Source organism: Necator americanus, chromosome III (genome assembly GCF_031761385.1).
Source record: "Necator americanus strain Aroian chromosome III, whole genome shotgun sequence".
Lineage (NCBI taxonomy): Eukaryota > Metazoa > Nematoda > Chromadorea > Rhabditida > Ancylostomatidae > Necator > Necator americanus.
In genome coordinates this window covers 38171292-38192314 of record NC_087373.1, presented here as the reverse complement: position 1 = coordinate 38192314, position 21023 = coordinate 38171292, and the positions used below count along the sequence as shown (strand labels likewise).

At 36.0% G+C, this 21023-nt stretch overlaps 1 protein-coding gene across 1 annotated transcript; it reads left to right on the top strand.

Annotated features, from left to right (window-relative positions):
• Window positions 1-3741: 3741 nt before the first annotated feature.
• On the top strand, window positions 3742-3951 carry RB195_012258 (uncharacterized protein; the record flags this gene model as incomplete). The annotated part of the gene is made up of 1 exon (XM_064194032.1): window positions 3742-3951. One exon carries the CDS (start codon window positions 3742-3744, stop codon window positions 3949-3951), a length of 210 nt encoding a protein of 69 aa, XP_064051615.1.
• Window positions 3952-21023: the final 17072 nt, after the last annotated feature.

Genomic DNA, 21023 nt, shown 5'->3' with positions numbered 1-21023 from the left:
TAAAGGATTATGACCATAGCTTGCTTTTTTTTCTTTTGAAGTTCTCATGTTCCTTAAACCTAATATTTTTGTTTGGGAGAAGAGGAGAATTTATGCAGTTGTCGTTCAGCAACGAAAACAGCGTAAAATACGTTCATTGCTCGTTGCGTTGCGCTTAGTATCATTTTTCCCCGTTGATTGAGTCGTTGTTTCTTTTTATTTTTTCTTCCATTTGTTAAGATTTATTGTGCGGAACTCTGCAACAGTCATCGTCGATGTTAAGCGTTGATTTATAGCCGTGACAGAAAAAAAAGCGGCCACCACGAAAGCGTTGAAGATCCGAAGAAATTACTCTGAGCAACTTTATCAATCTTTGTTTTTTTGTGGAGTGTTTCCATGCTGCTGCTGGCCTTGATCCAAACTCCACCATCCGTCGAAGGTCATCCACCCAACGGTCGATGGGGGTCTCATCGAGACCTTCGTGAGATGCGTGAGTCGCGCTTGCTCCTCCTCACTCATTCGCCCCACACACGGACTCTATTCACTGATGAATCGACGGTTGGTGGACGTCGTGAAAAATCGACGTCGCCAGACGCGCACACGACTGGCCACAGAGAGGGACAGGGAGAGAGCGAGCGAGCGGGTAGAGAGCACTAATTGCGCATAATCGACCACGGGGCAGTAAATCATCCGTGGATCGACGACGACTGTACGAGGCACGACCTCTAGTCGGAACAAATGTTTGTTTAAGAGAAAAAATCGTAGCGTAACGTCGCCGCACGAGAAACGCAACATTTGGACGGGAAAGGGATCGAAGTTCTTCGTGCGATTGGCTACGGACACCCTTCGGCGAATTTCTTTTTTTTCTCCAGAAATATCCAAAAAATACTCATTAAGAAGGGTAGAACGGGATTCGAAGTGATTTGTGCGATTTTAGATACCTAGCCTCGGCAAATTTCTTTTTTTTTGCAGCAGAATTTCAAAAAAATTCTCATTAAGAAAACTTGGGAATCGGTAAGAATGGAAACAACGAGATTCTGCATAGAAATGTAGCGAAAAAAATAAAAATTCTGGTAAGGAAAGAAGAGGAGAGGATGAAAAATGCTGCAACAAGAAAAAAAAAATCCACAATTCTCTTCCATATTACCTGGTTTTCTGGAATAACTTTCTTTTTAAGAACGAAATCCACATTCTGTAGAAAAACTACATTTTTTGGAAAAAAATGGAGGAAACGAAAGGAAAATTGAGAAACTTTGAGAAAGTTTTGAATGGTTTCGGGAGAAAAACAGTACTTCTGGAGTGTGGAAACAAGAATCGTGATTTCGCAGCATTAGGATTTTTGGTAGGACTATAACTTTACCGTAATAAGACGTCTAAAACATTAAAGAAATTTTTTTCCCGTATCCTATAAAGAGCTCGAAGCTGAGCCCAGAGTTTTCAGTGAAAAATCCAAAAAAGAAACGATCCCAATTGATCGATCGTTCCCCGAAAAATCAATCTCCCAAGCAGAAAAAAACAACAACAAATGTTCTTCCCAAAACCGAATGACTGTAGTTACGTTATAGAGAATTCGTTAACGTCTACAAAAATCTACGAAAAGCAGCAGTTGTGCGTGCTGTCGACGAAATAGTGTGTGTTTTGAGGTATGGTAGACAGCGGCTGGAATGTCATGTCACGGACGGACGGACGGACGGCCCCGCTCTCCGAACTACCGTAAACTTGGCAGTCAGAAGTGGGAAAAAGTGGTTGGTCGAAGAATGAGTGCGACGTGTGTGTGCCTGTGATGGGCTCCAGTGCCAGTTTCTTGCCGAGAATAGAAGAAAAATCCGAGAATAGAAGGGAAATTTGGAGAAAAATTCGAAGCTCGAAGTTGGAATTGGTAGGTTCGTTCGGAGATTAAACAAGTGAGTTTCGTTAAGGCAGATAAGGAAGGCAGAAAGAAATGGGAAAAAAATGAGAGTAGAGAAGAAAACAAGAAGAGAAAAAAGAAAAGACTAGAGCGATGATACGAAAACGTAGCGTTGACGCTTGTTCTCTTACTTAGCAGCTCATTCTATGGAATAAAAATCCGTAGTTTTTTTCCCCGGAGATTTCCAGCGTAGGGTAATCGGACAACTACAACTGCTAGATTTTTTTCCAAGCTTTTTTTCCTGGCTCCATGCTTCCAAAATGATTTTCCAAGCGATTTTCCAAGCTCTCTGGATAGTATGCTCCATATTGCATTATTCGTTGTTATTTCTCGAGTAACTACTCTCTAAAGGGTAACAGGAGTACCTCTGTCCGCATCCGAGCCGAGGTTAGCATTGATTTTCAACTATACGGTGGCCATTGGTGCCCGTAAAATTGCGTCATATAGGGAAGATAACAACAGATTGAACGATCGCCCTCATTTTTGATGATCATAGTACAACTATTAGATAAAAGATAAATAAATGAGATATTTTTTTGTTTTTGGTATTTCTGCGGGTTCTATTAGCATACTGTAGTATACTAATAGAAGGCAAATCTACGAAAAATGACAGTCTGGTGTTCCTGGAGCTCATAATTTTCTTATAATTCGAATAATAAATGCACAAATTGTCCTAAAAGTGCCGAATAGCTAAATTTAGGTAATTTCGATGGAGAATCTGAAAAAAACTAGAGGTGTTTTCTTTCGTCTTTGCGAAGAAAAAGAAGAAGATGCCTTTATCCCAGTAGATATTGATCTGTATTGATCGCACGTTCAGCATTCGGAACAAGTTTCGCAATTTCAAAGTCCACTTCGTGAAGGTTCATGTGAACCTAAATTGGTTAGTCAGCAGAGTTTGTCATCCGGAGATAGAAAAACCTTTTCCAGGAATCCCGTGTGACTAATTGAGGAAAAATAAAGAAAAGTTGAACTGATAGTAAAGCGAGTGATCTTATTTTAATGCAAGCTAGAAAGAAAATATGGTAAAAATTTTAAGATATATGGAGATATATGGATATGGAAAAAGAAAAAAATATTCCATATCTGAATTCCAAAGTGAAAAATGGAAATTTAACAGAGCATGGAGTTACAGTACCTTTTGCTTACTAAGATACTGTTGTAAGCTAAGTTTATTGTGATGAGAATGTCCTCCAATTGGTCCTTCCAAGGAGCAAAGCTGTCCTTGATTTTTGGGAAAACGCTTAAGGCGTTAAGCGTTATTTAGAGTGAAAAGTGGAAATATTCCGTTTTCGTTCCAACACAACTCTAATGTCAATGGAAAACCTTATTTTTGTAGCGAAACATAGGGAAATTATCGGAAAAAAATATCGTAATAGAAATATTTGGGGAATTATCCAGGATTCACTTTGAAGTAAAGAATATAATAGAGAGTAATATATGGGTATTAGGATGAAAATCCTTACACTTTTCGCGGTCATTTGCTACGGAAATAACTTAGTTTTTAAAACTTGTCCTTAGGGTTTCAAAGCCTGACCAATCAATACCTATAAAATGCTCGTGAGTCATAAGTTGTGGAAGAACCTAATTGATTGAAATAATTGATTTTGTAAATACAAACCTAAGTAATCTAAATTAAGAAATAATATAGAAACAGAACCTCCGGCTAAAAATATCTTCTCTTTCTCACCGTAATCGCACGTGCCCGTGGAACTAATCTTAGGGGGTCAATAATCCTTACAGTAAGCTCGCTCGGAGGAACTACGCCCGCTAGTAGTTAAAATCGCATGCTTATGGAGATTAGTGTGAATGTGTATGTGACTGGCCGATGGGCAGAGGACGAGTGGCGTACGTAGATGGGATCACCATCCATCCATCCATCCATCCATACCGCCACCGCCACCGTCGCCGGCGCCGCTGCCACCGCAGTCGCCGCCGCCTTAGCACGACGACGACGACGACGACGCGTTACGGCGGAGGAATCGCAGCAGTCGAGGTGGAAGCAGCAGCAGCAGCGGTCGTGGTGGCAGCGGAAGCAGCTTCGTGTTATGTTCAGTGGTGCGTGAACATCGAAAGATAACAACAGCAACGAGGAATGATTATGATGAATGGGATGACGGGGATGAACGTTGCGATATCGTTGTCGTGTCGTTGTGGAAGACACGATGGTAGCAGGCCAGGCACTAAGCTGTAGGCAGACGACGATTAGATCGAAACTGTGAGGTGCGTGGAGCGCCTAAACACTTCTTATGGATATAAAAAAGAGGAAAGTTAAAATATTCTAGTTTCTCCTTAGTTTGGTAGTTCGTCCATGCTGATAAATGATCCATAATCCATAAGAAAAATCCAATAATCCATAAGTGATAAATGAACAATAATAGTCAAAAAATTTCATCTTTTATTTCAAATTCGATTTCAAAATTTCATCGTTTGCTACATATTTCATGTAATTTTTTTGGACATTTTGTGTAATTATTGGAAAGTTAAAAAATGCTCAAAAGTACATACTTATTATATATAAATGTGTCTTTTAACCACTTTCTACCGTATCCATCCTTTTTTCAACGTTCCATTTGCAAATCATAAAGTTTTATGTGAGACATTTAAATTACTATCCGGTTAAGGGTTTCATTGATGAGGACTTGATTTTACTCGGACTCCCGTCTGGAAGATTAATTTGTTTCATTGAAGGATATGAAGATTTCCTTTATTCTATGAGCATTTTAGAAATTTTATTTCCTTATAACCTCCTGATAACCTTCACGAACTTCGAAGCATAAAATGATGAGTTCAGCCGAAAAGAAAAAAATTGATCACACTTCTTTCGTGCGATAGCTACACTTTTTGTGATCCAGATATGATTTTAGGCGCTTATTGAAGCGATAGTTAGTTATTTTTACGATCAATCGATTATGTGAAGTGCTCTATACATATTAAATAAACCCATAAGCCTGGCGTAAATGTGTATAGTAATATAAGGAGGTGGTTAGAAACCACTATATAAAAAAAGTATACGAACTTAAATTTGTATTACATTTGTATTTATTATTGTATTTATTTATTATTTATTTATTTGTATTTATTTGTATTACAACCTCATCACATTTAGAAAAAAAACTTGACTGATTTCTTTTTAAGGAAAAAAATGAAGAAAAAAAGAAAGAAAAGAAAAAATTCAGTGCTAATGGACTGTAAATAATTGTAACTGATTTGTCTTCGAGAACAATGAGGGAGTGCCTACATATTTTAACAAATAAAAAATTAGTTCTAATCTATTTCTATTAGTACTAAACTAGGGTTAATTAGTACTAAACTAGTATTAATTTCTGATTAACTACAGTGACCTCATTATGCTTTTTTTTTGTGGTGAACATAAAGTTTCGAAAAACCTGTAACTCATAGATCACATTAATGGATTTGATCGAAAAAATACTTTAACAGCATGAGAGAATGTATTAAAGAAAAGAAAAATTGTGAAATAAAATATATGTTTGAGCGTGGTTCCAAAAAAACACAATAATTAAGTCTTTTTCACATTTTATAGAGCTGAAAATGAAAGAAAATCTGCTATTGAGACCTTTTCGTCGGATTTCCAGAAACAGAATTTATGCAGTCGATTTTTGAAAGAATAAAAACTCTCAGGAATACTGCCTAACTTTCTTGAGAACTGCTTGAAACTGAAAATAAATTTTCCTAGGGATTTTCCATTGATGATTGTCCGTTGTTGTGAATTGGTAACAGGATGCCAAAAACTGGTACATCCAGCAGTGTGTAAGTAACCAGGCGGTGCCCAGGAATAGCTCAAAATTTCCTCTTTAATCCTATTTGGTTAAAGGAGGCTAAAATCCTCGTATCGCCTCGGAGCTGAGCGATCGACCATACGAAACCCGGCCGTTTCGTATGGTGGTGGTATACGGGGATCCTAATCAGGTTTTTTTCTTGCGTCATCGGTTTCTCCCTTGACGACGCCGATTTCAAACAGATGCGTGGAAGACGCTGAGTAGATGAGGGTTCAGAGCTTTGGGGTCTGGAGTTTCAGCAAAAAAATATCCCACTTTGTTTTTTATTTGGTAAGTCGTCCATGCTAGATAAATGATAAACGAATAATAATAGTCAAATAATTTCATCTTTATTTTCAAATTTCCTTTCAAAATTTCATCTTGTTACTTATTTCACGGAACTATTCAAGGAATTTTGTGTAACTTTTTTTGCCATATTGTCTCGAGTTGAGCTTATTAATGCAGTAAACAAACAAATTAACATAAACATAATAACGTAACAAATAAACACAATAAGCAGTTACTAAATATTTGAGGAAATAAATATTTTTAGCGAGTCACCAGCCGACATTCCTATTGATTCAGTGTTTAGACTCCTTTTTCCTGGAGTGAGGAAAATTTTCTAGGTTTTCTAATTGATGGAATTGTTAGATTAAATGCAGAAAAGGTAGAACAAAATAAAAGAGTAGTGAATAAATAGAATTTAGACAAATAACGGAATGAGGCCCAAAGAATAGAAAAAGCCTGTAAGCAATTTTAAAATGAAATATTTCAGTGAGTAAAAAAAAAACTCACAAAACGTACGGAGGAACCTCAAGAATTGTTTTACTAATTTTTTTGTTTAATTATTTGCTTAAGTACTCCTTAAGGTGTGCCATGAAGATTGAAAACATAAACAAGGCCGATCTCTGATTTTGTGTACAATTTATGTTGCGATGTCATCCATACACTTGCTTACGGTGGGTTCTAGACTAAGATGGATATAGAGATGCGAACTGGTTATCAATGAGAGAATTTTTATTTATTTGTTTATTTATTTATTCATTTATCACGGTCTACTCCAGGTCAAAAACGTAGTTTGAGGCTCGAAATAATTATTGTAAAAATATACTGAGTAAATATGGTGAGAAAACAAACCATATCAAAAAAGTAAAAAAAAATATGTAAAATACACTATATAAAAATATAGTGAGAAAAATGACTACAACCAGCGAGGGATGAGGTACGGTTCTGGCCTAGATGATTTAGTTCTCAAACAGCCCATACTTATGAAGTTAGGTATCCATGGTTGAGGAGTTATCGAGGTATGAGCAGGCTGATTAGTATTAGGATATAAATTATGAAGAAAGGAGGAAAAAAGAGAGAAAAAGGAAGAGGAAACGATGGAGGAAAAACGCGGTGAAATAACATCACATTCATTGGCGCGTATCGCTCCAATCGCTATTAAAAACGACTATCCATTGCCGTACGGGCGTACGGGGGGGTTCGTACCCATAAGATTCATATAGATGCCCCAGCACGGGCCGAACGCGCTCAGTTCACGCGAGGAGAGCAGGAGGAGAGGCTCGACATTAATCATCGCTGCCGCGAAGACCTGCCCGGGAGGACGTGCTCGATCACTCTCCGGGTGCCACCGTCAACCACCGTTCGCAACCCGCGCTTTGCCTTCATCACCGGCATCGTCAACGTAGTTTCGACTCGTTCCACGGTTTTCACGAATATTCTTCCATCGATGATACTCACGCTCGTTCCAAGCCTGTTTCAAGTTTTTTTTTTGGGACTTTTTTCCGACATTTTTTTCCCTTACCCAGAAATCCTGATTCCTGCATCTAACGCTTGAGTATTTGTGAAAGCAAAAGATCTATCAAAATTAAAATTAAATTTTTTGTGGAAGCAAAAGATTTGACAACATTATTTTGGTTTTTTCAATTTTTCCCTCCTAATTCGGAAATCCAACCTAACGAAGTCCTTACGCTTCAATCCCCCCCCCAAAAAAAAAAGTTTCTCCCACGTTTCACTCGAGAAAAAAAGTTGGAAATAATGAAAAAAGAATGGTTTTTAATGAGTTTGAGAGCAAACTGCTCCAAGAGCCTCTTTTATGAGGTAAACCTCCTCAGAAAACCACAAAAACAAACGTCACATGCAGGAATCGAAACGTTTGATAAGAATGAAAAGGTAACCGAAAAAAATCCGAAGAAGTTTTCTCCGGTACGCATTAGGTACATTCATTAGTGGAAGAAAAATCACAAAAAGTGCTTAGACGGGAAAATTTTTGCAAAAATAGCGCTCATTTGAAAAAAAAAATGATCTCAAAATCCGGCTGAATCGAACCAAACCAGTTTACTACCTAATTTTGAGTGTGTTTTTGACTTTATTCATTTTTTCCATTCCAAAAATTAACGATAATTTTGTATTTTTTGGTGTTTTTTTTTTTGATTTCTGTCACCTTTTTTAAATTCTGACAAAAAGATTTTCCTGTTTTGGAATTCTCCTAGAAATGACTACTCGAAGGATTATTCGAAACCAAATGCTCGAATGCTCATAGGGACTTCAGGAGCTCGAGGATTTACATTAATAGTACGACGAAACAGGAAATTTTATATTTAAATTTAGTGCAAAAAATCCTTTAAAAAATTGATCAAATTAAATGAAACATAGAGTAAAATACTCCTATTAAAAAAATAATCTTAAAAAAAGCTTCTCGAGAATTTTCCCAAAATTTATCCGTACGTGCTCATTCTGTCAGTTTTTCCCGTTTTTTTACCTCATTCTGTCAGTTTTTCTCTGGATTTTGTCATTTTATTTCAGGGTCACATTCGAAAAGTTTGTTGAATTTTCTTCCCTTGATTTCTCCATCTTTTGATGTGACAAAAAATCCCTATTGTTTGTTTTTGTTCTCCGTTAAAATCCGTTCTTTTTTGTTTCCGGAACTTCAGAAACGAGAAATACCTCGGGACGAGACGAGTTGACGACGATGATCCTACACACATGCAGTTTCTGGAGGCGATTTTCATTGTGGATGGTGAGCGAGTGCAGCATCGAAAATAAATTCCATGCTGGTCACGTGGATCTTCGTTTCTTTCTTTGCAGGAAGGAGGAGATCGATCAAACGTTCTCTTCGTCCGGGCAAAATGATCGAGTGGACATGGTGGGTATGCGTGTATAGTACATGTACTTCGATCCATCGCGCTCAAATGCGATCCAGGAAAATTCTAGGAAACTACGAAATGCTGCGCGAGAACTGCGAGAAAAAGAAAATGTCACAGCAATTGTAATTCGTAAATATAATTGTGTAAATACAATTTTTATTCGGCATTAAAAAAAGCGCGAAAATCCATTTAAAAAAGTGATTGAGCGATGACCTACAGCAGATCAAAAATGAAGTGATCTTTATTGACTCAGTGGTTTCGAGACGTCAATTCGCTCCATCCACATCCTAGAAGGACGTTAGTTGTTTTTTTAAATCTTATTTTACCATCTTATTTTATTATTGTATATACTATTTAACTTTATAACCTTAAACAATTTAACCACCTTATTTTACTGTGTTTTTCAAATTAATTTTTTTTGTTGAAATTGTGGTTGACCTAGGATTTGGGGAAATCCAGATCCATTCTCGTCTACGAGAACACCTTCAGCTCCAAATTATTCTCAATCATTCAGGTGTAAATCCTTGAAAAAGATGGTTTTCTATCAGTTGGTATGATAAAGGAGTGCAAAAGAAACACATTTTATTTTGAAAAAATCCTCTTCCTTATTTCAATTGCTTGACCATCGAGCATACTTTTTTTTTAAATTTGTTTACTGTATTCATTTGAGAGTCTACATTTCTTTTCTGAAAATGTCAAACTACTCTACATTATCGTTTTAGACGACCTTTTTTTTTACGAATCCTCGCATAGTTTTAAGTTCCAAAATTTCTAAAATCACTCCGAACCGCTGGTGTCGTGTTTTTTTTTTTGCACTTCAAGCCGTTCAAAATGAATAAATTTTGTCAAAATAACCGAAAATATCAGTATTTTCTGTTATCTACTATAAGAATAAGATCTGTGGTTCTTCTTTGAACGGTCATAAGATTACCGTTCAAAAATCCATGAAAATACAGTACTCTCACTTGAATCACGTGAAAAATCATTGTTCTCTGTTTTTTCTACGAAAATTTGATCGTGAAAAAATGCTATTTTTATTCTTTTGTTGATTTTTATGGGTAAAACTTATCAACTCTTAAATAATGCCGAAAAACAAATAACGTAATGCTAATAGAAATTTATTGATTTAGTTTTGCCCATGTTGGTCAAATGATCAGAGCCGCTTGGGCTAACGGTTCGTTGGTGAGTTGATTTTCGCGAACGTCTCCGGTTCTGAATTGCGCTTCGGATGCATCCGTGACCGATGAAATTAAGTTTTATTAGTGTTTAAGTTTCTTATTCGGTTTTTAACAAACCTTTGTTATGTTTTTTGAAAAAATGCTTTCTAAAAATATTTTTAAGCTTCCGTTTATGTTCTTTTATCTTCTATGGAAACTATCGAACGGAATAATCTGTTTATTTTCTGGTTTCATAAGTTTCTTTTTTTTTCGTTGTATTTTTTTAAAGAGTGTGTAGGATTCAAGGGCAAATTTTTAAAAGTGCAGAACTTCTCCGACTTTCTCTTTCAAGACTAGACTTTGGATAAAGTTTTCCAAATTTGCCACTATTTATTTTTTTATTCAACATTTCGGAACTAAACCGTGTTTCCAAGCAAATAAAATCATCAAGGTGACGGAGTTTCCAAGTGCTTTTTTCTCAAGCAATTTCAGGATTGTTCGATTTTTTTCGCTAATGATCATACCCAGACCGCATCGTCGGTGCTCCGAATAAATTGGATCAAATTTTAGTTACGATGATCTAAAATTAAATAAAATTAAATAGCAGCGGAAACCTGCAGCAGTATTTCTATCCTTTCAAAAAAATGTTCTTTAGAAATTGGTTGTTGATGATAAAAGGTGCTCATATTGGCAAAGTAGTGGAAAAATTTCACTTTCTTTTCAAAATTTCTAAAAATACCTCAAAAATCTACCGTTTCCGTTTCGCATATTTTAACTGCAGCTTTTTAGTGGTCTTTATTCAAGTGTTTTTTTTTGAATATTCAAATTTTAGATAGGTCCTATAGACAAAGATTGTGTTTACACAAACATTATGAAAGCCAGAAATAGCAGAAAATTTTTGGATATGTAACTATGTCGTGAGAGTCCATGTATGAAACTTAAGTTTTCCAAAAATTGGAGATGTAAAAAAGCGAAAAACTTCATTAACCTAATCCATAGAGTGAAGGAAAAAAAGAGACCAAAATAGATCCGAGGTAGGATCCAAGATTTCTCCACAGTTTTCCCCATATTCTTCTTCGTATCCGTAAATTTGTACATCTTTTCCTTGAAGCAAATTAACTTGTTACGTCTCTCTTGCTTTTCGCTCCGCGTCTCTTCACAGAAGCCCTTTTTTAAAGGGTCCCATAATCATCTGAATCTCATCATATGATGCTAAGATCGAGGAACTGAGTGTATGGCTGGATAAACACAACAAAATAGTAAACAGAGTCTGATCTTTAAGAGCTACTTCTTTGTTATTTGAAAAATTTGGAGGGAAATTCAAAAAAACAGAGGAGCGCAAACCCCGATCGGATTCACATTAATCCATACATACATCGGCGACACCTTTTGGTGATAATGATCGTGGGGCTCGCTCGCTCGCCCGCTCGCTCGATGGCTCGATCGTTTCGTTTCGTGGCCGATGGATGATAAGATCACATTTATTTGTGATTACGGTGTCATTTGTCATTGTCAGTTGCGCCAGTGACTTCAATAACTTACACACACACACACAGGGACAGAAACGCACCAAGGGCGATCGGTGATAAGCGGCAACGAGCGCGACTCCTCGCACAAACAGTAGCCGAAGTTGAAATCTTCTTTCCACAACCTCCTCCTTCTCCTCCTCCTCCTCCTCTCTCGTTCGATAACTCTCTCTCTCTGCGTATTTTTCCAGAGTTTCTCGGAGTTTCTTTCACATATTTACAAATAAGAGAATATAATAAAAATAAAATAAAATAAAATAAAATATACTTTGCTTAATCACTCCCCCAGCCCCTACGTAGAATTAAAATAAAGTAAAGTAAGAGAAAATAAAATAAAATAAAATAAAATAAAATAAAATACACTTTGCCTAATCCCAACCTAAAAGATAAAATAAAATAAAATAAAATAAAATATTCTTTGCCTAATCACTCCCCCCGCCCCTAAGTAGAAATGAAGTAAAGTAAAGTAAGATAAAGTAAAATAAGATAAAATAAAATAAAATAAAATAAAATGTACTTCGACTAATCCCCCCGTGCATCTTCCTCCTCACCCTCCACTCCCTCAATCGTTCGAGAAGAAAAAAAATAGCTACCTATACGTTTTTTGCGTTGCCGAGCCGTCGCGCCGCGCGGTATTTATGGACCCGTAAAATGTCGGCACCGTCGACGGTACATAGACCGCCGATGGATCGTAACCGCTACCGACGATTAAATCCCCGAATCTGTTACTGTTCCATACGTAACGCACCGGCGGTACGCCACGCAACAGATAAAAGCACCCGCGTAGCGGAGCAGTTTATTTTGATGAACATATGTTTCGGCTGCTGCTGCTGTCCTCATCCTGAAACACAGAGGAGTCGCGCGGATTAGGCGGATCGGATGAAACGCTGTTTACGTTAGGAAAACAATCGTATTACGAGGTTCTGGGGTGAGAAGGGAGGAATAAAACTAAGGAAATGGGACCCTGTCTGCTCCAATTCTATATTCAACTTACTATTAGTTCCATAGTATTAGGAACTAATTATTATTATTATCCACTGAAAAACATGCTTTATATTAATTGTCAGAATTATTGTCATTATTATTGGAAATCAATTAATGTTATTATTACTAATTAACTCTGGAATCCCTTGGAATTTTGCAGGAAAACCAACTTTTACCGTTTCCACACACACTGAGAACATCTTCTGGAAAGGTTAGAATCAAAACAAGGATGTTTTTACTCACATTTTTTGACCTACTCCTAGCATAACCTTAGTTTTTTTTTTGAGTTTCTCTTTCCTTTTTCCCAGATCTCTGGAATTTTTAGTTACAGAATTGGACGTCTCTGGAATATTTTTGGTTATACCTCAAAATTCCAAGGACCGAAATACCATGGAATTTTCCTTACCGTTTATTCAGATTAGAAGCTTCATCTAGAAAGGTTAGGATTAAAACGCGTGGAAGATTCTGCCCGTAATTTTTTAACACACTCGTAAATAATTGAAATAAATAAAGGCTTCGTGAAAATAAAAACAAATAAATAAAGATAAAGATTTCGTGAAAGAGTAAATGAACAAATCTCATAAAGAATACAAATAAAGATAAATGAACAAAGATTTCGTAAAATTCCTTCCATCTTGTTGGATTTTCGGATATCATGCATTCCCTTACCGTTATTTTAAGATTTCAGGCTAAGCATTAAGTTTATAGGAGTGTTTTTTTTCGTGTAATATTGTTTTCAAAAAAATTTTCTCTGGTTCATCGCTAGCATCGGCCGATGTGTGCCCTTCAAGTTTTGTACTTTCCAAAACGCACGATCGTTTGTTTTCGTGGATTGCAACGCTTAGGAAAGCATCGGGAGATAAATTGCACTGGATTTGAGTTGCTGAAGTGAAACGTTCGATAGCTGCTCATTTTATGATCTCATACATTCAAGTTCTGGATTTACCGTGGTTGAACTCTTGTGAACTTCTCACTGATCGTATCTACCGATCCTAAGCCTTGGATCTTTGGATTAAGAAGAAGAAGTTGATGCTACCAACCTCCCTGTCTCGGTATGTAATCAGCGATAAACACATTGAATTGTAAGGGTACGTAATAAATAATGAAATAAAAAAGGAGGATCAGTTTCTTACCGTAGCCCGTACATATGTTTTTTTTCGGTAGAAGAACTTTTACTCTTCCTCTTCGCATTCCAGTGCTCATATATGAAAGGGACGAGTTTTCGTGGAAAACTCTCCCCAAGTTTTGGAAGTTAAATTTTTACTTTGTAGTTCGAAGAAAAATGAAAAAAAGGTATTTAGTGATTGATTCAGTCATTCGCTCATTAACTCATTGTGTAAATAATAACATTATTATTTCTTAGTGTCTTCTTTTTTTCTGATTTCCCATTAGTTTGAAATCGTCTCATCATTCTTACCTGAATGAAAAAATTATAACTGCGTTAGTGAGTGTTTTTTAGTTAGTTTTTTTTAGTGAGTTTATATTTTTTCTCTTTAAAAAAAATTGATCGTGTACAAGTGTACAACCATTCTTCGCTCTTTATGAGTGAAAAAGGAGCTAACGGGGAAATGCATATTTTCTTCGGGAGAAAAAACTGAATTATCGAGAAAATTCTAGATTTTCTCCACGTCTTTATTTACTTGTATATTTTATTTGTTATTCTTTTTGATTTTTGCTGATTCAACGATAGTTGGATTGGTGAATTAGACATGCAGGGGGAAAAATGAAGACATTGAAATCTCAATTTGAGGATTTTCCAGAGTTTCTCCTTCGGAGATTTCGGTGATTCTCACTAAACTAATCATTTTTTCAAAAATTAAACAACTACAATGATCCATAGTGATCGCGGACTTACAGTATTTTATCATAGAAACACCTAAGGATATCCCGAACCGTTTCTACTCTTCGCTCTTCGACCTGGGACCTTAACAACTCACCTTGATACCATTGATACCAGAAAGTAACCGTAGGTTATGGTAGTTTCATGACCGGCCATCGATCCAGCAAAGCTAACCGCCACTGTCATTGACGGTTCAAAGAGAACACCGTAATCTTTTTGTGGAAATAACTGGAGGTGTGGAATCAGTGGCTATCCAGAGGGGATAATTCAGGTCCGTCATTGCTTCTTCATTTGCTACTAATTACTATCGTTTTTTATTATAGTTATTTTGCTTTTAAATTTTCCAATGAATTTATTTCAAGGTCTTATTTGAAAATTTTTCTTATTAAAGGAAATTGATATTTTCTTTTTTTTTTTTTTTTTTTTTTTTTTTTTTTTTTTTTTTTTTTTTTTTTTTTTTTTTTTTTTTTTTTTTTTTTTTTTTTTTTTTTTTTTTTTTTTTTTTTTTTTTTTTTTTTTTTTTTGAAATTTTCCTTCAAATTTTCCCCCACTTCTTTCCATGTTTACTGATTCCTAGCGTCATCATTTTGGATCAATTATTTTGTTTTCTTCTCTTTTTTTTTTTGAAAGTGTTTTGTTTAGGAAAATTTGGTAAAGAGCGATTTCTCATTGTTCAGGTTCACACTGAAACGAATAATTTGATGGAAAAGAAGATATGTGTCGAGTAAGAACATTCTCAAATTTTCCTTTTTTTGGTTTTATCTTTCTATATTTTCTCTGCAGCCGCCTATAATGCTGCTTATTTTATCTAATATCTAATAATCAACGTCTTCATACTATATTTTATAACAATTTAACATTTTCAGGAGAATTTTTTCTTTTCTCTTTTTTTCTTTTAATACTTTTTTGATTATGGAATTTTCTTGCCATTCCTCAAAAACGCAGTTGAATGAATTGCTGAAGGAGAGTTCAACTTCAGCGAAATCCCTCTATAAATTAGAGAACTATTCTTTAGTACAAAAAAAACCTCAGTGGTATTCGCAGCTTAAAAAATAGTAAATAATTTGAAAATTTTGAAAGAATAGAGCTTAAAAATGCCGTTTCCATGCGAACCTCAGCGATCCTCACAATTTCCTACAAGAGCTCATTTTTTCCTCCATGCAACCGAAGTTATTATTTCGGTATTTACTTATTATTATTTCATGCAGTTGCTCTTCACGAAATTGAGCTTTTCTCCCCCGTAGTGACAACGTTGGAGCGTCACTGCAAGCTACAGTAATCCCTCCCGCCAGTAAGCTGTTCTTCTGCTATGCGGCCTATACTAAATTTTTACAAAACATCTTACACAGCAGTAACAGAAGGAGCAACAGCAGCAGCGGCAGCAGAAAAGCGGTAGTTAGCGGTCGCTTCGAGTTCCCACAATCCTACTGTGTGCGCCAGTTGGCGCGATGTTCGTGTGGATGGACGGACGGACGGACGGCCGTGTCGGCTTACGTACACCATCCATCACGCCTTGGCTCGTCGGCGACGGCGGCGGCTCGGCTCGGCCTCGTGGTGTGTGGCCGGCCGGTCGGCTGTACGTATGTACGGATGCCGGCACGACGGCATCCCGTAAGCAAAGCAAAGGATTAGGGAACGCGATTGGCGCATCTGTGCTGCACGATCCCGTGTGCACCGCAGCGGCGTTGTTACAAAACAAAGCGATAAACAAGAACGTTCCTAGCGTGAGTCTCAAACGAGTGCGGGACTGCTCAGATGACGTCATAGAGTTACGTCGAGAGCGTTCGCGAGGGACCTCCTTTTCTGATTTTTCTGGATTCCAAATGAATACGCGAATTTTTGCAGAAAAAAGAAGTTATGTGCTTCCAAAAAGGAAATCCAAACGTCGAATTCTTATTGGTTCTATACCTGAAATTCAAATTTCAAAATGAAATACGTGAAATTTGTTTAATTTTGTACTTATTGTTGTAAACAACTTGTGATTTTTTAAATCGACTAATTTGCACTTATAATTTAATTACATGCATACATATACACATTCATTATATTTGTACATATTTTTTCTCCAATAATTCATTTATAATTTAATTTTTATTCAAATAAATAGGAAGAAAAAATGCATCACCAACAGCAATTTTTTTTATCCGAGTGGTAACTAGAAGGCTGTAATTTCACAAAAAAAAAACCACCTGCAAATTTTTGATAAAGACCAAAAAATTGTAAATGCTGCACTGAAGTCTACCGTATACCTTGATTATGTATACGATTGTAGTAATATGTACCTGTAATAATAATAATTTTTCATGGCACATTCTTAGATTATTATTTGATCTGAGGGCTTGGAGTTTTCTTTTTTGTTAACTAATCTTAGGGTTTCTTAGTCTTCTCAGAGTTATTTTCCTATTTTTCTGTAGAGGTGATTTCTTACATAAATGCTAGCGCCTAATGCCTAATATTCGTCACTATCTTGGAAGCGTTGAGAACTCGCATCGACTAAGCGGATGGGAATAAATTTTTTTTCTCATTTTTTTTTCGGGAGGGGCAAGATGAGGGTGGAAACAGCATTTTCAATGGGAAAAAATGAAAAGGACTCCACATTTGTATAGCTTTATTTGACACGAACACGACAAATTTTCTTTGTAAAACTCTTTTCTTTTGTTATAGCAAAAAAAATCTCACTTTTACTTCTGCTTATTCCCACTGCTATGTATTGAGAGTAATTAAAATATTGAAATAAAAAAAGTAAAAAAAAATGAAAAATGAAAATAAAATGGATTATCATCAAATGTTAATACCACCTTCTTCAATCGCATACATAATCAATGTGCACTCTATTCCAGAGTGCTACTGTAATTTTTGGTTTTTTTTCTATTGAATGTTTAGAATTTTCTAGGTAACTATTAGCTGATGAATAGATGATTATTCTTTTTAAATAAACAAATAACGAACGTATAATATGATGTAATATTAATAATATAAGTACAACATATTTACGAGAAATTGAATGATTGAATGGTCATTTTAACTACTAAATTTCTCATCGCGAAGTGTGAATATTTGAAATTTCTCGTAATTTCTCAATTCTGGAAATGTTCAGGAGAATTTTCCCCGGAGCCTGCTTTTAATAACATTCATACCTAAGAAACAAACAAAATTTTTTAGAAGAAACGCTTTTAAGTCAGGAATCACAGATATATTTCCTAGAAATGAACGTTCGAATTCAAATCGATTTCTTTTTTTCTCCAAAGGGTTTCCTATAAGTTTTGAGCCAGAATACTTGAAACCCGTGAGAAAACGGACCGGAATTCAAAATTTCCTTTTGTAGAACGCAAAAAAATGGAGTAAAAACCAGCTCCGAATCAGTCCAAGTTGTTTTTTTTTTTTCGTTAACCTGCAGGCTGGTTATCGTGACCGCACCTCGAATGGGTTGTCCATGAAAATTGCTGTCGGATGATCGATGTGAAAGAATTACAATGTAATAACAGTACAATTTTCTTTTCAATGAGCATACTGTAACAGTGTGTCGACACTGTGTCTTCTTTTATTTCTCGAACAAGTTTTCCCGGACATTCAACTTAAATCCCAATCGCCTATGCTATATTTTCCACATCGGACCCCCCTTTTCCGATGAAAAAATATTTCATGACGTTTGTTATAATGTGTTGATGTTAGGTGATGTGTGTTGTTGGTGGTGGTGGTGGTGATGGTGGTGTATTGACTGTGCATTGATGGATAGTCTTCTGTCGGCGGCGGCGGAAGATTTACGAACGGTCGGTCACCACAACCCACGGACACGTACGGACGGACGGACGGCTCGTCCTCTCATCAACGACGGCTACGATGGCGGCCGGCGCACAGTTGTTCTCCGAGGTGGCATTGTACCTTCGAGAACGGCTGTCCGGTCTCGTTTCTTTGGTTATTCTGGAATGTTCGAATGCTATTCTTCTTTACAAATCCGGAATGAACGTCAAAAACAGGTTAGTGTATTAAAGTCGCTCTTTAATGAAATATAAATGAAGAAAAATTGAATTTTGCTCTTGGATGGCTTCCTTAATTGATTGGTATTTGCTAATTTACTGAAGTTAACTTGGTCTAGTACTGTAGTTCCACAAAGAAGAGGATGGAAAGGATTTTGTGAGGATATACCAATTTTGTTTTCCAATTTTGAGGCATTGAACAAAATTTTTAGCTCAGAGCTTGAAAAACACCAATTATTTGGGCTAAAAAAGCTAAAAGTATCAAATATTTCTATTTATTTATTTGAATTATTTGCCTTAGTAGGACAGTTTAACCCTTATCGGCTATAGCAACTAACAAGTTGCTGGTTGTACCGATGTTTTCCTAGTTTTTCCGGATTTCATATGAAAAAAACTAAACAGAAATAAAAAAACATGCCCTTAATGAGTTTAACTTATTTTTAAACTTTTAGAAAGATACAGTACTTGACAGCGATAGCGGAGCGTCCTAAAGATCAGCTATTGATTGAATTCTATGCGCTATAATCATCCGATTCATTGATCCGAACAATGACGTCACTTCGGCGATTACGGTAACTTGCAAGCGGCACGCATATTTTGAACGCTCACACGAACTACTCACACTCGACTGATTTTGCGATGGGACCTTCGAGCACTACCGTAATCGTTGCTCAATAATGTTCGCCCTTCCAAATTCCTGGATTTCCCCTTCTTTATCACAAGAGATAACAGTAAAGAGGACCAATCTGATAAATGACAATAATGAGAGAAAGAAAGGCAGGAAGAAGGAAGGAAGGAAAGAAAGAAAGAAAGAACGAAAGAAAGAAAGCAAGAAACAGAGAAAGAAAGAAAGAAAGAAAGAAAGAAAGAAAGAAAGAAAGAAAGAAAGAAAGAAAGAAAGAAATGCAGGAAGAAAGAAAGAAAGTCAGGAAGAATTGCAGGAAGAAATAAGGAAATGCAGAAAGAAGGAAATAAGGACTGAAGGAGAGAGAAAAAACGGAAGAAAAAAAGAAAACAAACTTATGTTGCCGTCAAAAATCAATTGAGCGGTTGTACTCACGTATTTCGAGACTTCAAGAAATTTTCAGTCAATTTGTTTGAGAAAAAAAATGTACAATAGACTTGTTTTACTGCAACTATACAATACTTAATTTTATTTTACATTTATCTAATTTATCTTTTCAAGTTTATTTTTTATACATATGGTAGAAATACAGCATCTCGTGCATATATAAATATCAACACATCGATGTTATATACGTTATAGGTAAAAATGTATTAATATATATTTATAATAATATATAATAAAAATCTGATAGAATACATAATAATACATATTATAGTCAAAATAATTTCAAAATAATATGTATGGAAATATCTAGATATAAAAATTAAAATAGTTTTGTAGATTTACTGAACGACTGTATCAGGGACATTTAAAGGTAGCTGAGCTGAATAAAAAGCCAGATTTTCTCATTATTTCACGCGCTGAAATTAAATGGGAAACATAAAAAATGGTTGGATCATTGTTTTTGATATCTTATTTTTATGAGTGCATGCGTCCAGACACGAAATGATACGGTAGCCAATGCTGGTAATGTAGTGTCGCCTCACTTCGCTTTTTGAAATCGAATTTTCATTTGAGTTTTTTTCTGCATCGGAAGCTTTTTTCAGGTTAAATAAACGTGCGAACGTAAAGTGCATTCAAAGTTGAAAGGTCCTCGAAGAAGATTCGTAATTTCCTACCTCGTAAAAAAAATCTAATCGAAAAAAGAGTATAATTCTCACGAATGCAGAAGAAAAAAATAAATTAGAAGGGACAGTGGGCATCGATGCGGTTGTATTTCTTAGCAAATCGAGAACCGCACGGAATTAACCTTTTTCTTGGTGCTTTTTGATTTATTCTCGAGCTTTTCCCAAAATTTAAGGACCTTGAAAAATTCAAAATTCCCGCCTTTTCTCCTTTTTGCGATGTTGACGCGTGGTTTTTTTTTTCGTAAACATGTGAATCAAGCGAAAAAGGTCAACTCGGCGGATCTCCTCGGTTCTTCCCGATCCTTCACGAAAAAGAGTTCTTGTGCTCCTCTTGGAATCATGCCAAGTAGTCCATCTGCCGGTTAATTTAGTATGAATGGACTATTTCTGGTGGAGAGGGGGGGAGGGGTGGACGTTTGCGGTTTTGTGATCCGTTAATGATCCGATGCTAAAGTGGATGTGTTGATTTATGGGTTATACATGAAATTATATAGAAAAAAACTGGGTAATTTCTATTTACTTGTTAATAGATAATATTTCCTTGTTGATATAACGAAGAATCTCGTTTCAATGGTCTTTTTTTTGCACAAAAAGAAAATTTCCGGAGCAAACAGTCCTCGTTCCAGTCCTAGTTTCTCGGATGCCCGTCTGTTCAAGGAGTGTCTTCCAGTGTATTTGGACCAACGCAGGTCAACGGGAAGTTTTTATTGTTGGTTGTAAATCAAAATTATTGTCTCTACTGTAACTGCTCTTTGTGGTAGAGAAAAAAGTACTCTAAATATCTAGAGAAAGCTTTTTGCTCCTTTTTTTTGCATTTCTATAGCCGAAAAATTTCCATTTCAATGTTATTGTCCTGGAATAATCCAGATGTGATTTCATTCTTTCAGGATAATTTTTGATAATGACTGGTTGGCTTGATTGGTGTAATCAAAGTCCAGTAATTTTTTTTAGTTTTCATTTCCTAGGCGATT